General features: G+C 28.3%; 1 protein-coding gene across 3 annotated transcripts in view; it reads left to right on the forward strand.

Moving 5' to 3' along the window:
• The window catches only part of LOC107162731 (arrestin domain-containing protein 3-like), a 105,185-nt gene that overhangs the window by 75,936 nt on the left and 12,826 nt on the right, over nt 1-16,423 (forward strand). For all 3 annotated transcript variants that reach the window (XM_089223005.1, XM_089223006.1, XM_089223007.1), the window contains 2 exons: nt 10,659-10,838; nt 15,874-16,077. In XM_089223005.1, coding sequence (XP_089079131.1) covers nt 10,659-10,838; nt 15,874-16,077 — 384 coding nt within the window. The remainder of the gene's footprint in view (nt 1-10,658; nt 10,839-15,873; nt 16,078-16,423) is intronic.

Consider the following 16,423-nt stretch of genomic DNA (forward strand, 5'->3'; position numbering starts at 1 on the left):
TCTTATGATTTGAATTTGTAGCTTGTTTCTGTAAAATTTAGAACACGCCATAACATATATGCATTTGTACGGAAATCCGGTCTTTAGACATAAACTCATAACGTTATAAAATATATTAATTTGAAATAGGATGACCACTATTTTATATTTAGTATTCATAATGTGAAATCATAACCAATATTATCTGTATTTATTACAGAACCCTTAATTTTTTTTTTGTTATATTGCCCCCTAAATTTAATGTAAAAGGCGGGTAAGTCGTGGATGTCGCTCTGCTGTACAGTAGGTTACAAGTGGGTTACTGTAATGGATGGAATTAAATTTGAATCCAATGATATTATATCATTGTATACGGAAAACGATTCTGAGCGAAGACGGCTTATCTGTCTAGAATATATTATAGATTATTAAAGATTTTCAAATCTTAGATTTAAAAAGAAAATTTTTTATGAATTTCTAGTTTATAATAATTTTCGAATTTTAGTGATTTTCGTGATTTTTACACATGTTGTAAAAATTCAAACTTTGAATGCTTGTAAAAAAAAATTGTGACTAAACATTTCTTTTATTTTTTAACTGCTATTGTAAAAATATGTCAGTAGCCTTGTATTAAAATTTCAAATCTTAGATTTAAAAAGAAAAATTTTTATGAATTTCTAGTTTAAAATAATTTACGAATTTTCGTGATTTTTACGTATGTTGTCAAAATTCAAACTTAGATTGCTTATAAAAAAAAATTGTGACCATGTATTTCTTTATTTTTCACCTGCTAATGTAAAAATATGTAAGGAGCCTTGTTTTCAATTTACAAATCTTAGATTTTAAAAGAAAAACTTTTAATTATATATTTATGATAATTTGAACATTGCCGTAATTTTTACGTATTTAGTCAAAATTTGAACTTTGAATGCTTATAAAAAAAATCGTGCCTACGTATTTTTAATATTTTTTAACTGCTATTGTAACAATACATTAGGAGTCTTGTATTAAATTTTCAAGCTTTTCTGCCGAAAAAATAAATTTTTATCGATATCAATTAAAAAAAAACTAATAATGATCGAAATTTTCAAATGACTATGAATAGTTCAACTAAAGTCGAACATTTTCGAAAATTGCATGGTGGATAGAATATACTTTTATGAACATTTGGTGAAAATTTCATGTATCTATGGTCATTTGTTTTAAAGTTACATCAAAAACCAAAATCGATTTTGTCGAAAAATAAGTGTGCGTAAAATTTCCCGTTTTTCCTTTAAACTTTAGTTGTTTTTTTCGATTATTTAGAAAAGTTATAAGAATTTTTCACTTTTAACCCCCCCCCCCCCAAAAAAAAAAAAAAAAAGTACCAACTAGATTCACTTTCTGATCGAACGAGGTACTGAAGTCAAAAATCGAAGCACTTTTACTGCCCCAAAATGTGATGACAGACACAAAAAAAAAAAATCACACATCATGGTAAAATCAATACATTCATCACTCCGCTCAGAATCTAAAACTGTCAAGGCCCAAGGCCCCCCTAACAATTTTATTATTATTTAATAACAGTAATCTAACATTATACTTTATCAACAATGATTAGTGATCGGATGATTTATGGTCAGTTATAATATAACTAAATGACCGAAAATATTTTAAATGAAATAAATATTTCAAGACCACCCGGCACCCAGTCATATAACCATGGTCCCCAGGTTGAGAAGTATTGTTATATTTCATGATATTTTATTTGTTAAAAATTCAAATGGAATATTGAACATTTTTTATACATAAAATACTTTTTACAAACGTCCAACATTAACAATGGTTAATATTATTATTGTGTTGTACTGCGAGGGTGAGAGCAGATTATCACATGAATTCAGAATAGGTAGCGGTAAAATCAATTTCAGACTGCTTTGAAAACCATAAAATTTAAATATTTCTCGTTAAATTTTACAATTATTGTTAAATAATTTGTTATTATTTATGATCATATTGAGCATAAACATATTAATAATATCTAAGCATAACTTTACAATAATTTCTTAAATGATACATGTTTATAGTTTAAATAAATAATTTTTATATATATTTGATAATTAAATCTTACAGTTTATTTATTTTAATCTTCTACAGACCACACTATGTGAAGCTTCACAGCTTAGAGCCTAACTTATATCAAGTAGGCGCCTACTATAGACACGGGTGACGTTGTGAAAAATTTCGTAGTTAGTACAAAATATAATATTATTGCATTGAAAACATTAAAAGTGTATTTTTATTTTTGCAATTTTATTTTAATGTTATATTTTACTATTTTAGTGCAAAACGAAATTTAAGGAATTTTAGTACCCATAATAATTATAGACGCACATATTATAAACAATATACAAATTTAAAGTATATTAAACTCACATTTATTAAACTACGCTACAACTATAAATTTACTACATAAAAAAAAACACTTTTGTAAAATATATGAAACTATTCTGAATTTTTTTGATGACCTACATATTTTATATTTTATATCGCTTGGTTTTAGGAAACACAATGTTTTTGTTATTTTTATATTTGATCAGTATTTAATAAATAATTCAAATAATCGAATTATGTCGCATAAAAAAAAGACTAATACAATGAGACGGGAGAGGAAAAGGTGCTCGTTGGTGGCAACCCTCTGGTGAACACTGAATATATTATATAGGAAACCACGCATCTGTTATTATTATCCTGCGTCCACAGCTCCTCTATTGAAATATTCTGTTTTAATTTTTGGGCTCATGATATTACATAAAATAAATCTTGTTTTATTTCATATTTTCATGGCAAACAATTGTTATTGATTTTTAAATGTATAAATAATGGTTTCCGATAAACAAAAACACGTAAAATATTGTAATATTTCGGCGAAAAATTACCTATTGGTGTTGACCATCGTGGTTGTATGCATGGATTACATTATTTATACAACTGAATATCTAACGATAAAGACTAATAATTACTTGTTCTATTAAATATTTCCAATCTTCTATACTTGCAAATGAGCAATATATATTTATATATTATATTATATGTAGGTATGTGTAATGGAAAATTTGAGTACTCTGAAAATTATACTAAGTCAACCTGGTCAATGTTTTTAGTAGTTATACTAACTTTTAAGACAATCTATAACTTTTATTATTTTTGCTAGTGATTGTTCTAATCAGTCTTAACTTTTAAGTGCCTTTTTATAAACACTAATAATAATCAACGTTTTTACATCCTATTTTATTACCTTCTAAACGGCATGTTACTTTTCGGGGACTGGTCCCATTTCACATGTCAAGATTTCGATGATGGTTCTTAGTTAACTAGAAAATTCCAGTTAAACAAAGGATGTGTGGAGGTCGATAATTACTGTCTGGCTTGCTCCGTAGTCCTGACTCCACCATGCGCAAGTTGCCATAGACACTAATCTTTTGAAATAATTATTGTAATGATTTTTTCAAAGCATTATGATTTTTTTGATTGTAACCTTTATTTTAAAATAAATTTAGAAAACATTTATTAATACTAGTATTAATAGTACTAGTATACTAGTATAGTATTTATATTTAAACAGCCATTTAAATGGATCACTTCGTGAATATCTGTAATAAAATATATTTTTTGATTCGTATAATTGTGCGTGGACCCCATGAACCTCCCTGGCTACATCCCCGCTGTATGTGACCAGTAATAGCAACCATTTTAGTAACGGGGATTAACGCGTGATTACAGTAAAAAATGTTATAGTATTATAGGTATACATGTACTGATGTACTTGGCCATGCCGCGTAAAAAATTGTCATTAAAAAAAAAAACACAACAGCTCATATAATATATTATTATACACACAACACGACACGCCATATTATATTATGTAGGTAAGTATGCGTGGTTTATAACCGTGTAATACCGACTAAGGTCAAAGTTCATGTTTATACACGGGCGGTGACCACGTGACGTTAAAAATAAATACCACAATATAAACAATAATGATAAACACTAAAAGTTTTCCGAATTAGCACCATTTTTTAATTTACACGAATGCTGGATAGGTACAATTCATATATCCACCAAACTTAATAAGCTCTTCTACGTGATAATTTATCACGTACAATGCTTTGTATATACAATGTGAGTTCTTTATACCGTTGTTAATATAATTTATAATGGAATGTAATATATTAATATATAATATATAGTATATTTATACATGGTAGGTGATTAATTTATCACGTTACAGCCATTTCCTCGGTAAATGTATATCCTGCATTTGAACATTTCTAGTTTTTATATAATTTTGTATCTTTACAACGGAAGATATTTTCCACTTCACTCCATTCATCTTAAAATTAAATGCTTACGACGTATAAATTATAACTTATAATTAATTAACGAATAATGACTAAATAGTTGGTTCAAATTTCAATTATTATAGAGAAATTCTCAGAAAAATGTTGTGCTACATGAAATTAAAATCAAATAACAAACAGCCTGGAAAAATGATTATCAGACAAGATGACAACTAAAGATGACATAATAGATAATGATGAAATCAACTAGAATAATTAAATGACAAAACGCACGGAACAATGTAGGGACTGTAATCACTAATCACATACAAATCATACAATCATAAAATTAACTGATAATCATATCAGCCATCTTAGATCATATTATACTATGGAGTATAGATGTAGCCACTTGGATTTGAAGCCAAAATGACTGAAAACGCTAGAGCCTTGGTTATTACTGCGCATGCGTAAATGACTGATAATAGTATATGATATTATGATCATATTATTTTTTGTGATAATTTATTAACCAATCAGAATTACGCGCATGCGCACAAACAGTCGGGGCTCTGGGTTATTCTGGCTTCAAGAATTAGCCCGATGGCTTCATCCATTGTATATGATCTAAGTCAGCCATAATAATATATCAGGATTAGAACTTTTGGTACTCTGAACCAACCAATAAAAAACTACAATAATATCATCGTATAGAATTATATTCAAAGTTCCTTATACAGAGATAAAATGGCCTGAGCCAGGGTCCAGGACACACAATACTAAAGAAGACGCAATATCAACTACACAAATCATCGTAAAACACTTTAAAAAAAACTTTTAAAGCAGTAGTTCTCAACCGGTGTGCCACGGCACAATATTGTGCCAAGAGATCGACTAGGTGCGCTGCAAGAAGTTTCTGATATTTGTGATTATGCTGGTAAAAATATCGAAAACAGTAATATGTATATTTCATTACAGTTGTGTTGAGTGTGCCGCGAAAACTTGTGATGTATATGTATATGTATATGTATATGTCGTGAACCAAAACATCTTAAGAACTGCTGCTTTAAAGGGTCACCAACTCACCAGACATCAGCCAATTTGTCCCCACGGTTATCACTCATCGTCGGTCATGATTATATAGTATCCTATCACGATGGCTCAAAACCACCTGGTCGCAAATCTATTAGGGTGTTGTTACAAAGCGAATAATAATTTTAGCAATATAAGTGATGAGCATGGTGGAAAGCACCGAGTACCAACAAGGCAACAACCACCAAGCCCAACGCCATCCACCAGTCACATGATGATGACAACAATGAACTAAGTGGGTGGATACTGGATACAGTGCCTGACAAAACAGTATGACAACCATGTACGGGAAATTACTATAACTCTTGAATTATTAGGAATGACGAGAAATTATTATCGTGAAAACAGAATCCGAAATGGACGAACCCCGTATAAGACAATGCATGACAAATATGACAAAAACTGCATCAGCCAAACATCAGTTTTAAGAATAGGAGCACCAGGCGAGTGTCACTGTCGGAACGTAATACCAACAATTAATAACAGTTAAATCGTTAAGGATAACAAGAAAACGGCTCCGACAACGTCTAATCAATGATTAATAATTTTATTATTATAAAAAGCGACTATGGCGACGACTCGACGTGCATGTTTTCAACACACCCAAACGAAAAACGTGTAATTTTTTCCATATTATTTAAAAAATGTATTTTTTTCATTTGACCGCCCTTCCATCTCTCCAAAAGTACCAACTAGATCCCATTTGTTACTAGAAACCACACTTTAATTTGAAGATTGAAGCGTTTTATTTTTTCTAAAGGTAAATTCTGAAATAAAATATATAAAACTACAAATACATAATTATGCTTGATACTAGGTATTATTATAAAACAAATAAATTCCATCGCTATGCTCAAAATCTAAAATATCTATGTATAATAAACTAATATTTAACTTACTCATTACCTATACCTGAATGTAACAACTATACTATAATAATAAAATGTACGAACGTTGTCTTAAAATGATGCCTAAATATAAAATTATCATTAGGTACATTTTTAGATTTGCCTAATAAATAACCCCGGAAAAAATATCCCCGGAAAAAATAACCCCGAAAAAAAAACCCCCGAAAAAATAACCACGCGAAAAAATAACCACGGAAAAAATAACCCTATAATAAAAATGATTTGTAAGTAATAAAGTATAAATTTGTAAAACAATTTCAATAATATATAAATAAAAAATTCTCATTATAAACGTTTTCTTAAATTAAAATACATTTTTTTTTATAGATTTGAGATTAATTTGAAAACTTATATTATGGGGTTATTTTTTCGCGTGGTTATTTTTTCGGGAGTTTTTTTTTCGGGGTCTAAATTTCCGGAGTTATTTTTTCCGTGGTTATTTTTTCGCGGTACCACATTTTTATAGTTGTAAAAAAAACAGTAGTTCTGTAGTCAAATAGTAGGGAAATCGTATTAAACTTTAATAAAATAAATATTAACAATGAAACAATTATTTCAATTAATTTCATAAAAATTTAATTTTTAAATGCTTTTGAAAAACATTGTGACATTATCTTTTCAATAATTTTTAGTTTTCAATGAATAGGTACTTGCGTTTATTAATTGCGTCAAATTGTCAAGGTTTTTCACTTGAAGCCAAAAATGTAATCATAAATAAAACTAAAAAATGTAGAAAATGTAAAATATTCACTAAGATAGTCTGTGAACAAAATGTTATAAAATAACAACATAAATAAATCGTTATTAAAACATGTTTAGATCATATATTATATATTTATATGCTGTATTTTATACACCAATATACCTATTTAATGTCAAAGCATGATATACATAATGTACATAGTTTGCTATATGTACGATAAACTTAGTACCGACTAAAATAATTACATTATATAATATTGATGTTTGTTAATAATCGGACTACCGTCTCCCTATATTTCCGTATTATTTATTTATTTCGTTACACCGTCAATCACTAGACAGCAATGGCATGGTCAATTATGAATAACGTCAGTTACCGGAATGACACATATTGTACCGTCTCATTACTAAAATCCAATTTTTTGCAATACTTCTATTATTGGCTTCTATTTTCACGTGACTGTAACGTTTCAACATTATTAGATCACAGAAACGTCCTTCAAAATCACCCAGCGCTCACTGCGAACCGCTTTTATACAATTAGCTCCCAACTTTAAAATTTAAAAAATTAATGGTCGAGTTTTAATCGCTTTGAATTATTTTTACATTAATTCAGCAATGAAACGTGTCGTAATAGATTAAAAAATCCAAGGGATCCACTAGATCAAAATTTCAAATTATGCATCATATTGTACAATATTATGAATAATTTTGTAAATTAATGATTATAATGATTAATATGGCAAGTTAATGACTTAGACGAAGTTAGACACACTTACAGTCAGAGTAATTACTAATTTTTATTATTCTACTTGTAAAACAATAAAAATAAATGGTTATTTTTGTACATTTATTATTTTTATTTTTAGTTTTGGCGAGGCATACATTTTATTACCTATAGTATATTATACCGTGTAAATGTTAATGATTATACCTAGAAGGTACTTAGCTAGTTGAAATACGCATAGTTATACACTAATGACTAATATGACGGTATTATGATGGTTTTTAAAATATTATTTTTTCTTTTAAATGTGCCCTTTAAAAAATATTCTTCATAACGGTGAATCATAATATGATAAATTATTTCCATTAATTTTTAAACGAGAAGAATCTTATTCCTAAAAACAACTCGCAATATAACTTTTTTTATGGTGATATAGTATTATTATAGTGCCTGCCTATATCTATATATACTCATGCCTAAATTAAAGTGTGACCACGGCTGTGAGAGTCCAATCAGACTTGGGCCTTAAATTCTACAAGTAGTAGTTCTTATATATTTATTTTATTATTATTCTGAGCGGAGCGATTAAATGCATTGAATTTGTAATACGTGATATTTTTAGATGAACATTTTTTTCTGTGGTGAAATTTTTGAGCAATTCAAAGATGTTTATATTTTCAATTTCCAATATTTTTTCTATTAGATAATTGTAAATCTAAATGGCATTTTAAGTGAACGCAATGCCGAAGTTAGAAATCATAATAGTAATATGTATATACGCTATGGTTATCTACAGTATGTAGATTACCGTGGTATACACGAAGATGATAACTGATAGAGTATCTACCTACAATTTTTTTTAGGGAGGTTAGAAAAAATATAAAAATAAATAATTTTGAATTATGTGTGTTTTTATTATAATCAATAATCATACATTAAACATAGAACAATTTTGGAGGGGGTTATAACCCCTATCCCCCTGCATACGACACTGCCTATGTGCAGTATATATATATTATATACCTACGAATATGAGATTTTTTCTATCCAGAATACATACCAAATCGGATTTAAAATTGTTTAAGAATTTCGGCAGCGGGAATAGTTTTCGATACGTAATTATCATCTACCACTATGATTAATCTTAATTTCATTAGCCACATTGATTCGGTTCAGTGGCGTAGCTATTATAGACAAAGGGAGGCAGTGCCCCAGAACCCCAGAGCTTAGGGTGCCTTGTCACCTTTAGGGCCTATCGTAATTTTCAAACATTATAGACCTAATATTTATTAAAAATAATTCAACCATTGATTCCGTCAGTAACAATTACGATGCCGTAGTGTATGTCCATATATTCATGGATACAAATTTATTACAATATGCGTAATATTTTAAACTTTTATTACGATTATATTGGTCTAAATTAATATTACTACTCCTGAAACCTTTCCCATCTTGCTACGAATGCTACACTACTGATTCGGTTGGCAAAAAGAATGTATACAGGGTGATTTATTTCGTCAATTGTCACCAATCGTCCTGAATAAGGTTCGCTCTAGATCACTAAAAGTTGGTTTATAGGGTCAAGTTAGAGTAAAGGAATATTGAGTGTTTCAAACTTATAAGACGATCGCTTTGTATGCGTAGAAATTCTGACGAAATAGAGCACTACAGAGCTAGATACACTGTGGGATTTATACATCGTCGACATTGGGTAGTGGTGAGTAAGGCGTATATGCAAAGCGATGGAGGTCGAAACAGAATAAAATGTTATACAAACGATAAAATACATATTATGTTTTACAGAAAATGGCTCGGAGCGACTAGTTTTTTTTGTTTCCTTTTCGTTGTTTTAAAATATTCAAGAATAGTAGATAGGTATATTATAAAACAACACTTGGAGTTGTATTTAGAACTTTCGCTCCTCCACACAATATATATTACTATACCAACCCCGAAAATAACACGTGCTATTATTTCTGACAACGTCCTATAGCACAGTTAGAGCTAGATCATTTAAAGTTCATTTCAATGACAATATTTCTTCAAGTTTTCAACCAAATTTATTTTATTCTTTAATAATAAAAATATGTTATCTAAGTAGTTTTTGATTTACTTTTTTTCTTGCTTAAATATTTCGTCATAATATTTCTTGATGAAATTATATGAAAATGTTCATTTTTAAGTATAAGATAAATAACATTTATATTTGCATCTTACTTTAAACTATAGAATTATTAACTAACCCTTCCCCTTTCCACTTTTACTTCACTTGATTTTTTTATAATTTTTATTAGCTGTTAATGAACACTATTATAGCTCGACAATTATAACGGACAAATAATAAATCATATAACAATTACACATAAGCAACACAAGCGATTAAGTGACAATTTAAATTTTAAAGTAATTATCAATAACATGACATATTATAAATAATATAAAGATAGATTACGTAGGTATAATCAATATACTGAAAAAGAGAATTATAATTTATGGATTTGTTTGCTTATTAAATATAGAAACGACGAAAGAATTAATTATAGAAGTTAACTCGTGGAAATAAATTGAGATAATATTATTTATAAATTAGGGATGTGTGGTATAATGTTGGATTGAGGACTAGAAGCAGCGGAAGCATAGGAAGGGATTTAATTGAAAGGAATATTGGGGAGGAGCTCTGAGGTTTTGTTAACGGAATAAGGGAACTTATTATAGGATATTATAGGTTTAACTTTAATGCGTTTTTTTTATAACGGATTGATAAACACGGCATCGTTTAAAGTTGGCCGTGTGTGCCTCACAACAGAGCGCGAATTTAGGCACTTGAGTTCTAAGTGAACAAACTCATATCTGATCGTTTTTAATTCCTGATGATAAAATAGGCGTATTTGACAAGAAGTTAAATTCGAAATAATTGTGATTTTGCAGAAACCAATTGGAGCACTAGAAAAACGGACTAAATGCTGTTTGTGCTGCAAAAGCAACAGAGTGGTATTACAGTGCTTACTGGAAAGGTCGGCGTACGTGTGCGGCGAGGCGTTACGACTAAAAGCCAACATAAAAAATCAAAACGAAAAGGATATCAGGCTTAAAGTCAGATTACTACAGGTAAACCATTTTTTTAAATATAGTACTAAATGGTCTAAAATATTTTACGTATGATTTACAATAATTATTGCAAATCGAGTTTTTAAGTTGACTTACCTACAACAAACGAGTTATCAGCGTGTGTAATTCATTGGTGACTAAACAGACCGCATATTCACTGACTTTTCTAACATTGGAAAAATACGTTTTTATTTTTATAGATACTAGAGAAATACATTATAACAGCCAACAGATATATATTGAATTTTCTTTTCAAAAAATAAATGACTAACATAATATATTAGGTATGTTATACTTACTCAAACCATTTTTTTAGCTTTAATATACGAAACAAAAATATTGTTCGTTATAATATCTAACTACCTATATTTAGTACCTATTCTGAAATAAAATACAATGGAAAAATATTTGAATACTTATTTTAAGACTGCGGTTACTAATCGTAGATGCAAATATAGGGAGAGTGGGCTTAGCCCTTAGCCTCCTAAATATTTCCATAGCTCTCACAGATGAAAATAATGAATCTTAAAATGATGTGTTTAGGAATTGAGATTGAGATAAAATCTTATCATCTATATTTCTAATCGCGAAGTAATTGTTGTCATTCAGCATAAACATAGACAGTGTATAACAGTGAATTTTCTACATGGTTTTGTATTTTCAAACATTTTCTTATTATACATGAAATTTTAACTAAACCTATAGTAGTGAGTAGTGATTAATAAGTAGTGTGAACATAGACGACATATTTTTATCATACTGTCTCTAACAGGAGTGACCCCAACGAATCTCGCGAGCCGTACTTAATTCAGTCTCGTGTGGGTCTTGAAACCAAGCTTAAAGTAAAATTAATTAATTTAATGTAAAAAGCACTCTTAAAAGTAAAATATAATTATTTAATCAAAATTTTAACAATGTGGCTCACTACGAATTAGCTTCATAAAATTTGCGGCTCCTGAAATTAAGTTTAGTGGCTATTTCTGGTCTATAACATACAATACAATCTTATGCGAATTAAAATATTATAGCCACAGCTATAGATTGATAATATTATATATTAGTTTATAAATTATCCTTACGGCCTTACCTACTATACTATTGAAACTCGTTATTAATATATTTCTAAATACCACCATAAGATATGAGAGCAAAATTGATTAAAAATGACTATACAAAGCATATTAAATGTAATCCGTATATAAAAAAATACAATCGAATTTAAATAAGAGACATGCGGTGAATCTGCAACAATATAATATGTGTTTACATCTATACATAACAACACATATACGCGTATAAAACAATATATTATATTGTATGGAAAACCAAAAACTAATTAATTTATTTTAAAACTTTAAATTAGGTTACGCTATGTCGCTTTAAATTAGTTGATATACTTATACCTATACTATACTAAATTAAACATCAAATACAGCTGTATAATATCGACAATCGTTTGTATTATAATATACACACACTGCGTAATTTATACCTCCCATCGGACACATAGAATTCGTACATTATTCACTCAGATTAATCGTCCGCAACCTAAATTCATCAAGGACTAACGGACGTGTCATATTAAGTATTTCCCTAGCGTGTGTGGCCGAATGAAATTCTGTGGAATTACGACATTATTTGTTTGTTTAAATATTCAGCTTATATAGGTTACATAATACAATACCAATAATTATTGATCTACAACCCACATCAGACCAAAACTTTGAATTCGATATGTACCTTATTGCGAAGCATAGATTATAACTGATTTAACGAAGCTGTTTTTTCATCAGAACACATTTTCAGATTGTAAAAATGTCAATAGTCTTAAATACAAATTTAATGAACGTTTCGATACACTTCGACGTTTCCCTAAGTTATAATAAAAGCCCTGCCAATTGTCAATATAAGGGCGAACATTTTATGCAATGTTAACGGATATCTGATAAAATAGTGCGTAATAGTGTAGAATAACAACGCTTATTAATATAATTACTCGATAAATAAAAAGGTATCTACAACATAAACAGATTACATATACTCATTACAGATACATATTTTATAATAGCCTAAACAGAGATTTGGCAAATATTTTTTTTAGGGAAGGACATAAAATTATTCATATTAATTTTTTAAGCACCTACATATTATACAAATACATTTCATACAGAAATATTGAATATTGAAAAAGCTTAAAGAGGGTCAAACCCCCGACCCCTAGTCACTCCCGATTACCACATAATCTTATTTATGTGGTGATAACTTTGACGAACATTAATACAACTATTATACTCGTCAACGTCCTCAATTTTTTCTCATTCTACTAAAGACACTCAAAATTAAAATAATATAAAATTAGTATTTTAAGTATAAATTGTAAAATGATTATTAGCAAAACATAATAATATTTTTAATAGGTATCATTAAAAAATATATATTTGAACACACTAAAAAATATTAGAAAATAAATAAAAATACAGTAATTAAATTCCTCTTGTCAGCAATTTTGACTAAGGTATAAATATACGACTTCTGTATTATAATTATATCATAGTTACGTATGTGTACACAAAATAGTCATTTGTCTAGTAAACTGTCCGCAACTTGTCCGCAATGTAAACTTGTTTATTGCAACGACCCTAGGTAAAGTAGAACAATTCATATGTGCAGTAAAAACTGATAAATAGGTAAAAATTTATATAATTATAATTTTTTTTTTTTATTGAAATTAGGTTACCAGGGGCTTACATAAATGTTCAAAAAAAATTGTAGTTTCTGTTAAGTATATTCTATGAAAAAATCCGACCAAACAATGTATATGTTTTTTTAATTTAACGGTTCTAAGAAAATATAACAAAACGAGTATACAATTTATTAATCTCATCACAATATTTCAAAGACTAAAAAATATTATTTATTGATACAGCGTGACATACGTTTATCATGCTTATTTGTTCGATTATTCTAATACTAATTTATTCAAAATATCTATCTATATAATGTATAAAATAATAATAATAAACACTAATAGTTTTCATACTGAAAAATCAATAGGTACCTAATTAATTTGTTTTATATAGGCAATTAAAAATTAATTTTAATCGAAATATAATATAATTTTACAAGTGTTAACAAATACATTTAAATATAGAAATTTGTTTTAAAAGCTTTTAAATTATATAAAAACACTTGTCTTAAGCCCTCATGATGTAAAATAAACGGTTAATTTTTTATAGATTATTTTTACTGAATTACTTTATTCTTAGATTTTAACTCACGAATTCTCCAAATATGTGTACTTAAATAGTTATGGGATTGATTTTCTTTTGAATAGGTAGTTAAATGAATAAATGTAGAATATACGTGATACATCATAATTAAAATCAAAACATATGTTATAGTTGTATATTTATAACTATAATGTAGAACACGGTTATTGTATTTAAATTCAGATGACAATTTTTCAAAATGTAAATATTATGAAATCAGTAGATCAAACGTACTCAAAACTAAATATTAAATTACGTAAAATATATATTATGCTATAACATTTAAATACATTTAGACGATAATACAACATCATTTGAAAATTCAAACTTTTATATTATACCGCTGAAATTCCATTAAACTTTATTCGAATATTTCGTGATGTGATCAAAACTGTATAATCCTAAAAGTTTAATTTGCATCTGATACCTACATGAGTATGCACTTTATTATGTAACATTTATACACATAATCCTTTCGAGTTCCATCCACCGATGATTTATGACTATATAATTAGTATATATTAGGTAATAGGTATATATACAATTTACCAACAGTTGTAATGTTACAATATTTTATGTTTTTAGATAGTACTTTAAATAAATAATGATATGCTAATATTTAGTGGAGTTTTTAACATTTTAGACATAAAATATCACAATTTCAATACACAATATATTATAATATATATTAAATTATATATATATAAAAATATTTTAATTAAAAAATAAGTTGTAACAATCATATCATAGAGTGTTTTATTTATGCATACGTTAAAAAAAATGTCCTAATAAAGGTTTAAGATGCGCACATAGCACATAAAATGCATGATAAATAAGCTTATGGGCAGTGTTGAGACGTCTTATCTAGATAATTATTCAGTTATCTTTTATCTTATCTAGATAAATAGTTGAATTTTATCTAAATAATTATCTAAGATAAAAAATTCATTCATCTAGATAAACTCATCTCTATACAAAAAAATATAATACACATTTTGATTGTCAATTTATTTTTATGATAACTAGCCAATACTTTAAATTTTAATTGTCGAGTCATCTCAGTAAAAAAAAAAATATGTTCATAATAATGTCGATTATTATACAGATATTATATTTTATTATTGATATTTTCGTTAGGGGCCCGGAGCCGCGGACACGGTGATCAAATATACCTACATTACATTATTATAAATTGTGTAAAATGTGTAGTTTTTTCTTTATTTTTATACTTATTAAAAAATATTTTTTTCAATTAGGTATACCTTAGTTATTTATTAATAATAATGTCTACTGCTAACATTAATTTACTCATATAGCCGATGTTTATATAATATTGAAGTACTAAGTAGTATCAAAGGTGTACTCTTAAAATGTTTTGGATTTCAACGTGTTAAAAAAATTAAATTTATCTTTCTTGTTATCTAGATAATAATGTATTTATCTTTCATCTTTATCTAGATAAATTTAAATTGTTTTATCTTTTATCTTTATCTAGATACGTTTTTGCCCTGTTATCTTTATCTAGATAAAAAAAGTGCTTATTTAATTCCAGCACTGCTTATGGGTACACGGCATGCAATTCGAACGAACTCCTCTATGAGGAAGCATGTAATTTGGATTTTTTTTTTTGAATGTATTTTAAAAACTATTTCAAGAATCAAGAAACAATATAGTGCCTTACGTTAAAGAACTCTAATCGAGTACCGACGACGACGGTTCGTTACATTAGTAAATTATCTGAAAAATTATTTCTTTTTTTTTGTCAGAACGTTCACTATTCGGTGGAACGTGGCATGCTGGGTGTCCAAAATCAAAAAGACGTCCAGCACTCGGTTTTGGAGTACATCGGCGAACCGATACGCACTGGGTGTGAATCGCAATGGGATTCTGCCGACGGACTGGTCTTGCCAGTGATGCCGCCTACATTGATCGGCAACTGCAGGCTGTTACAAATATATTACGTACTCAAGGTAACATATATGACACACATCCCGTAAATTTATGCTAAATATTATTGTATGCATTAAAATTTGAGGTTCTATTTATCCGTGTACTGCAGTCTGCACAGTTTCTTTTCCCGTTGATGCGCGATGCACGAAAACTACAGGGATACCGCTGTATTATTCACGTTATTTTCGTTTAATTATTATTTAATATGTAGGTACCATAAATAACATATTATTGAAAACAGAGAAAATGTAGGAAAATGGTACCTCATTATTTGAGAAAAATGGCTACATCTGCAAACCTCATCTTTTATTTCATTATCATAAGTGGAAACCCGTTTTCAATGTTTTTAAAGGTTATATTTATTAG

The sequence above is a fragment of the Diuraphis noxia genome, unplaced genomic scaffold (assembly GCF_037042655.1).
Source record: "Diuraphis noxia isolate RWA-SAM2 unplaced genomic scaffold, SU_Dnox_SAM2 contig0003, whole genome shotgun sequence".
Classification (NCBI taxonomy): domain Eukaryota; kingdom Metazoa; phylum Arthropoda; class Insecta; order Hemiptera; family Aphididae; genus Diuraphis; species Diuraphis noxia.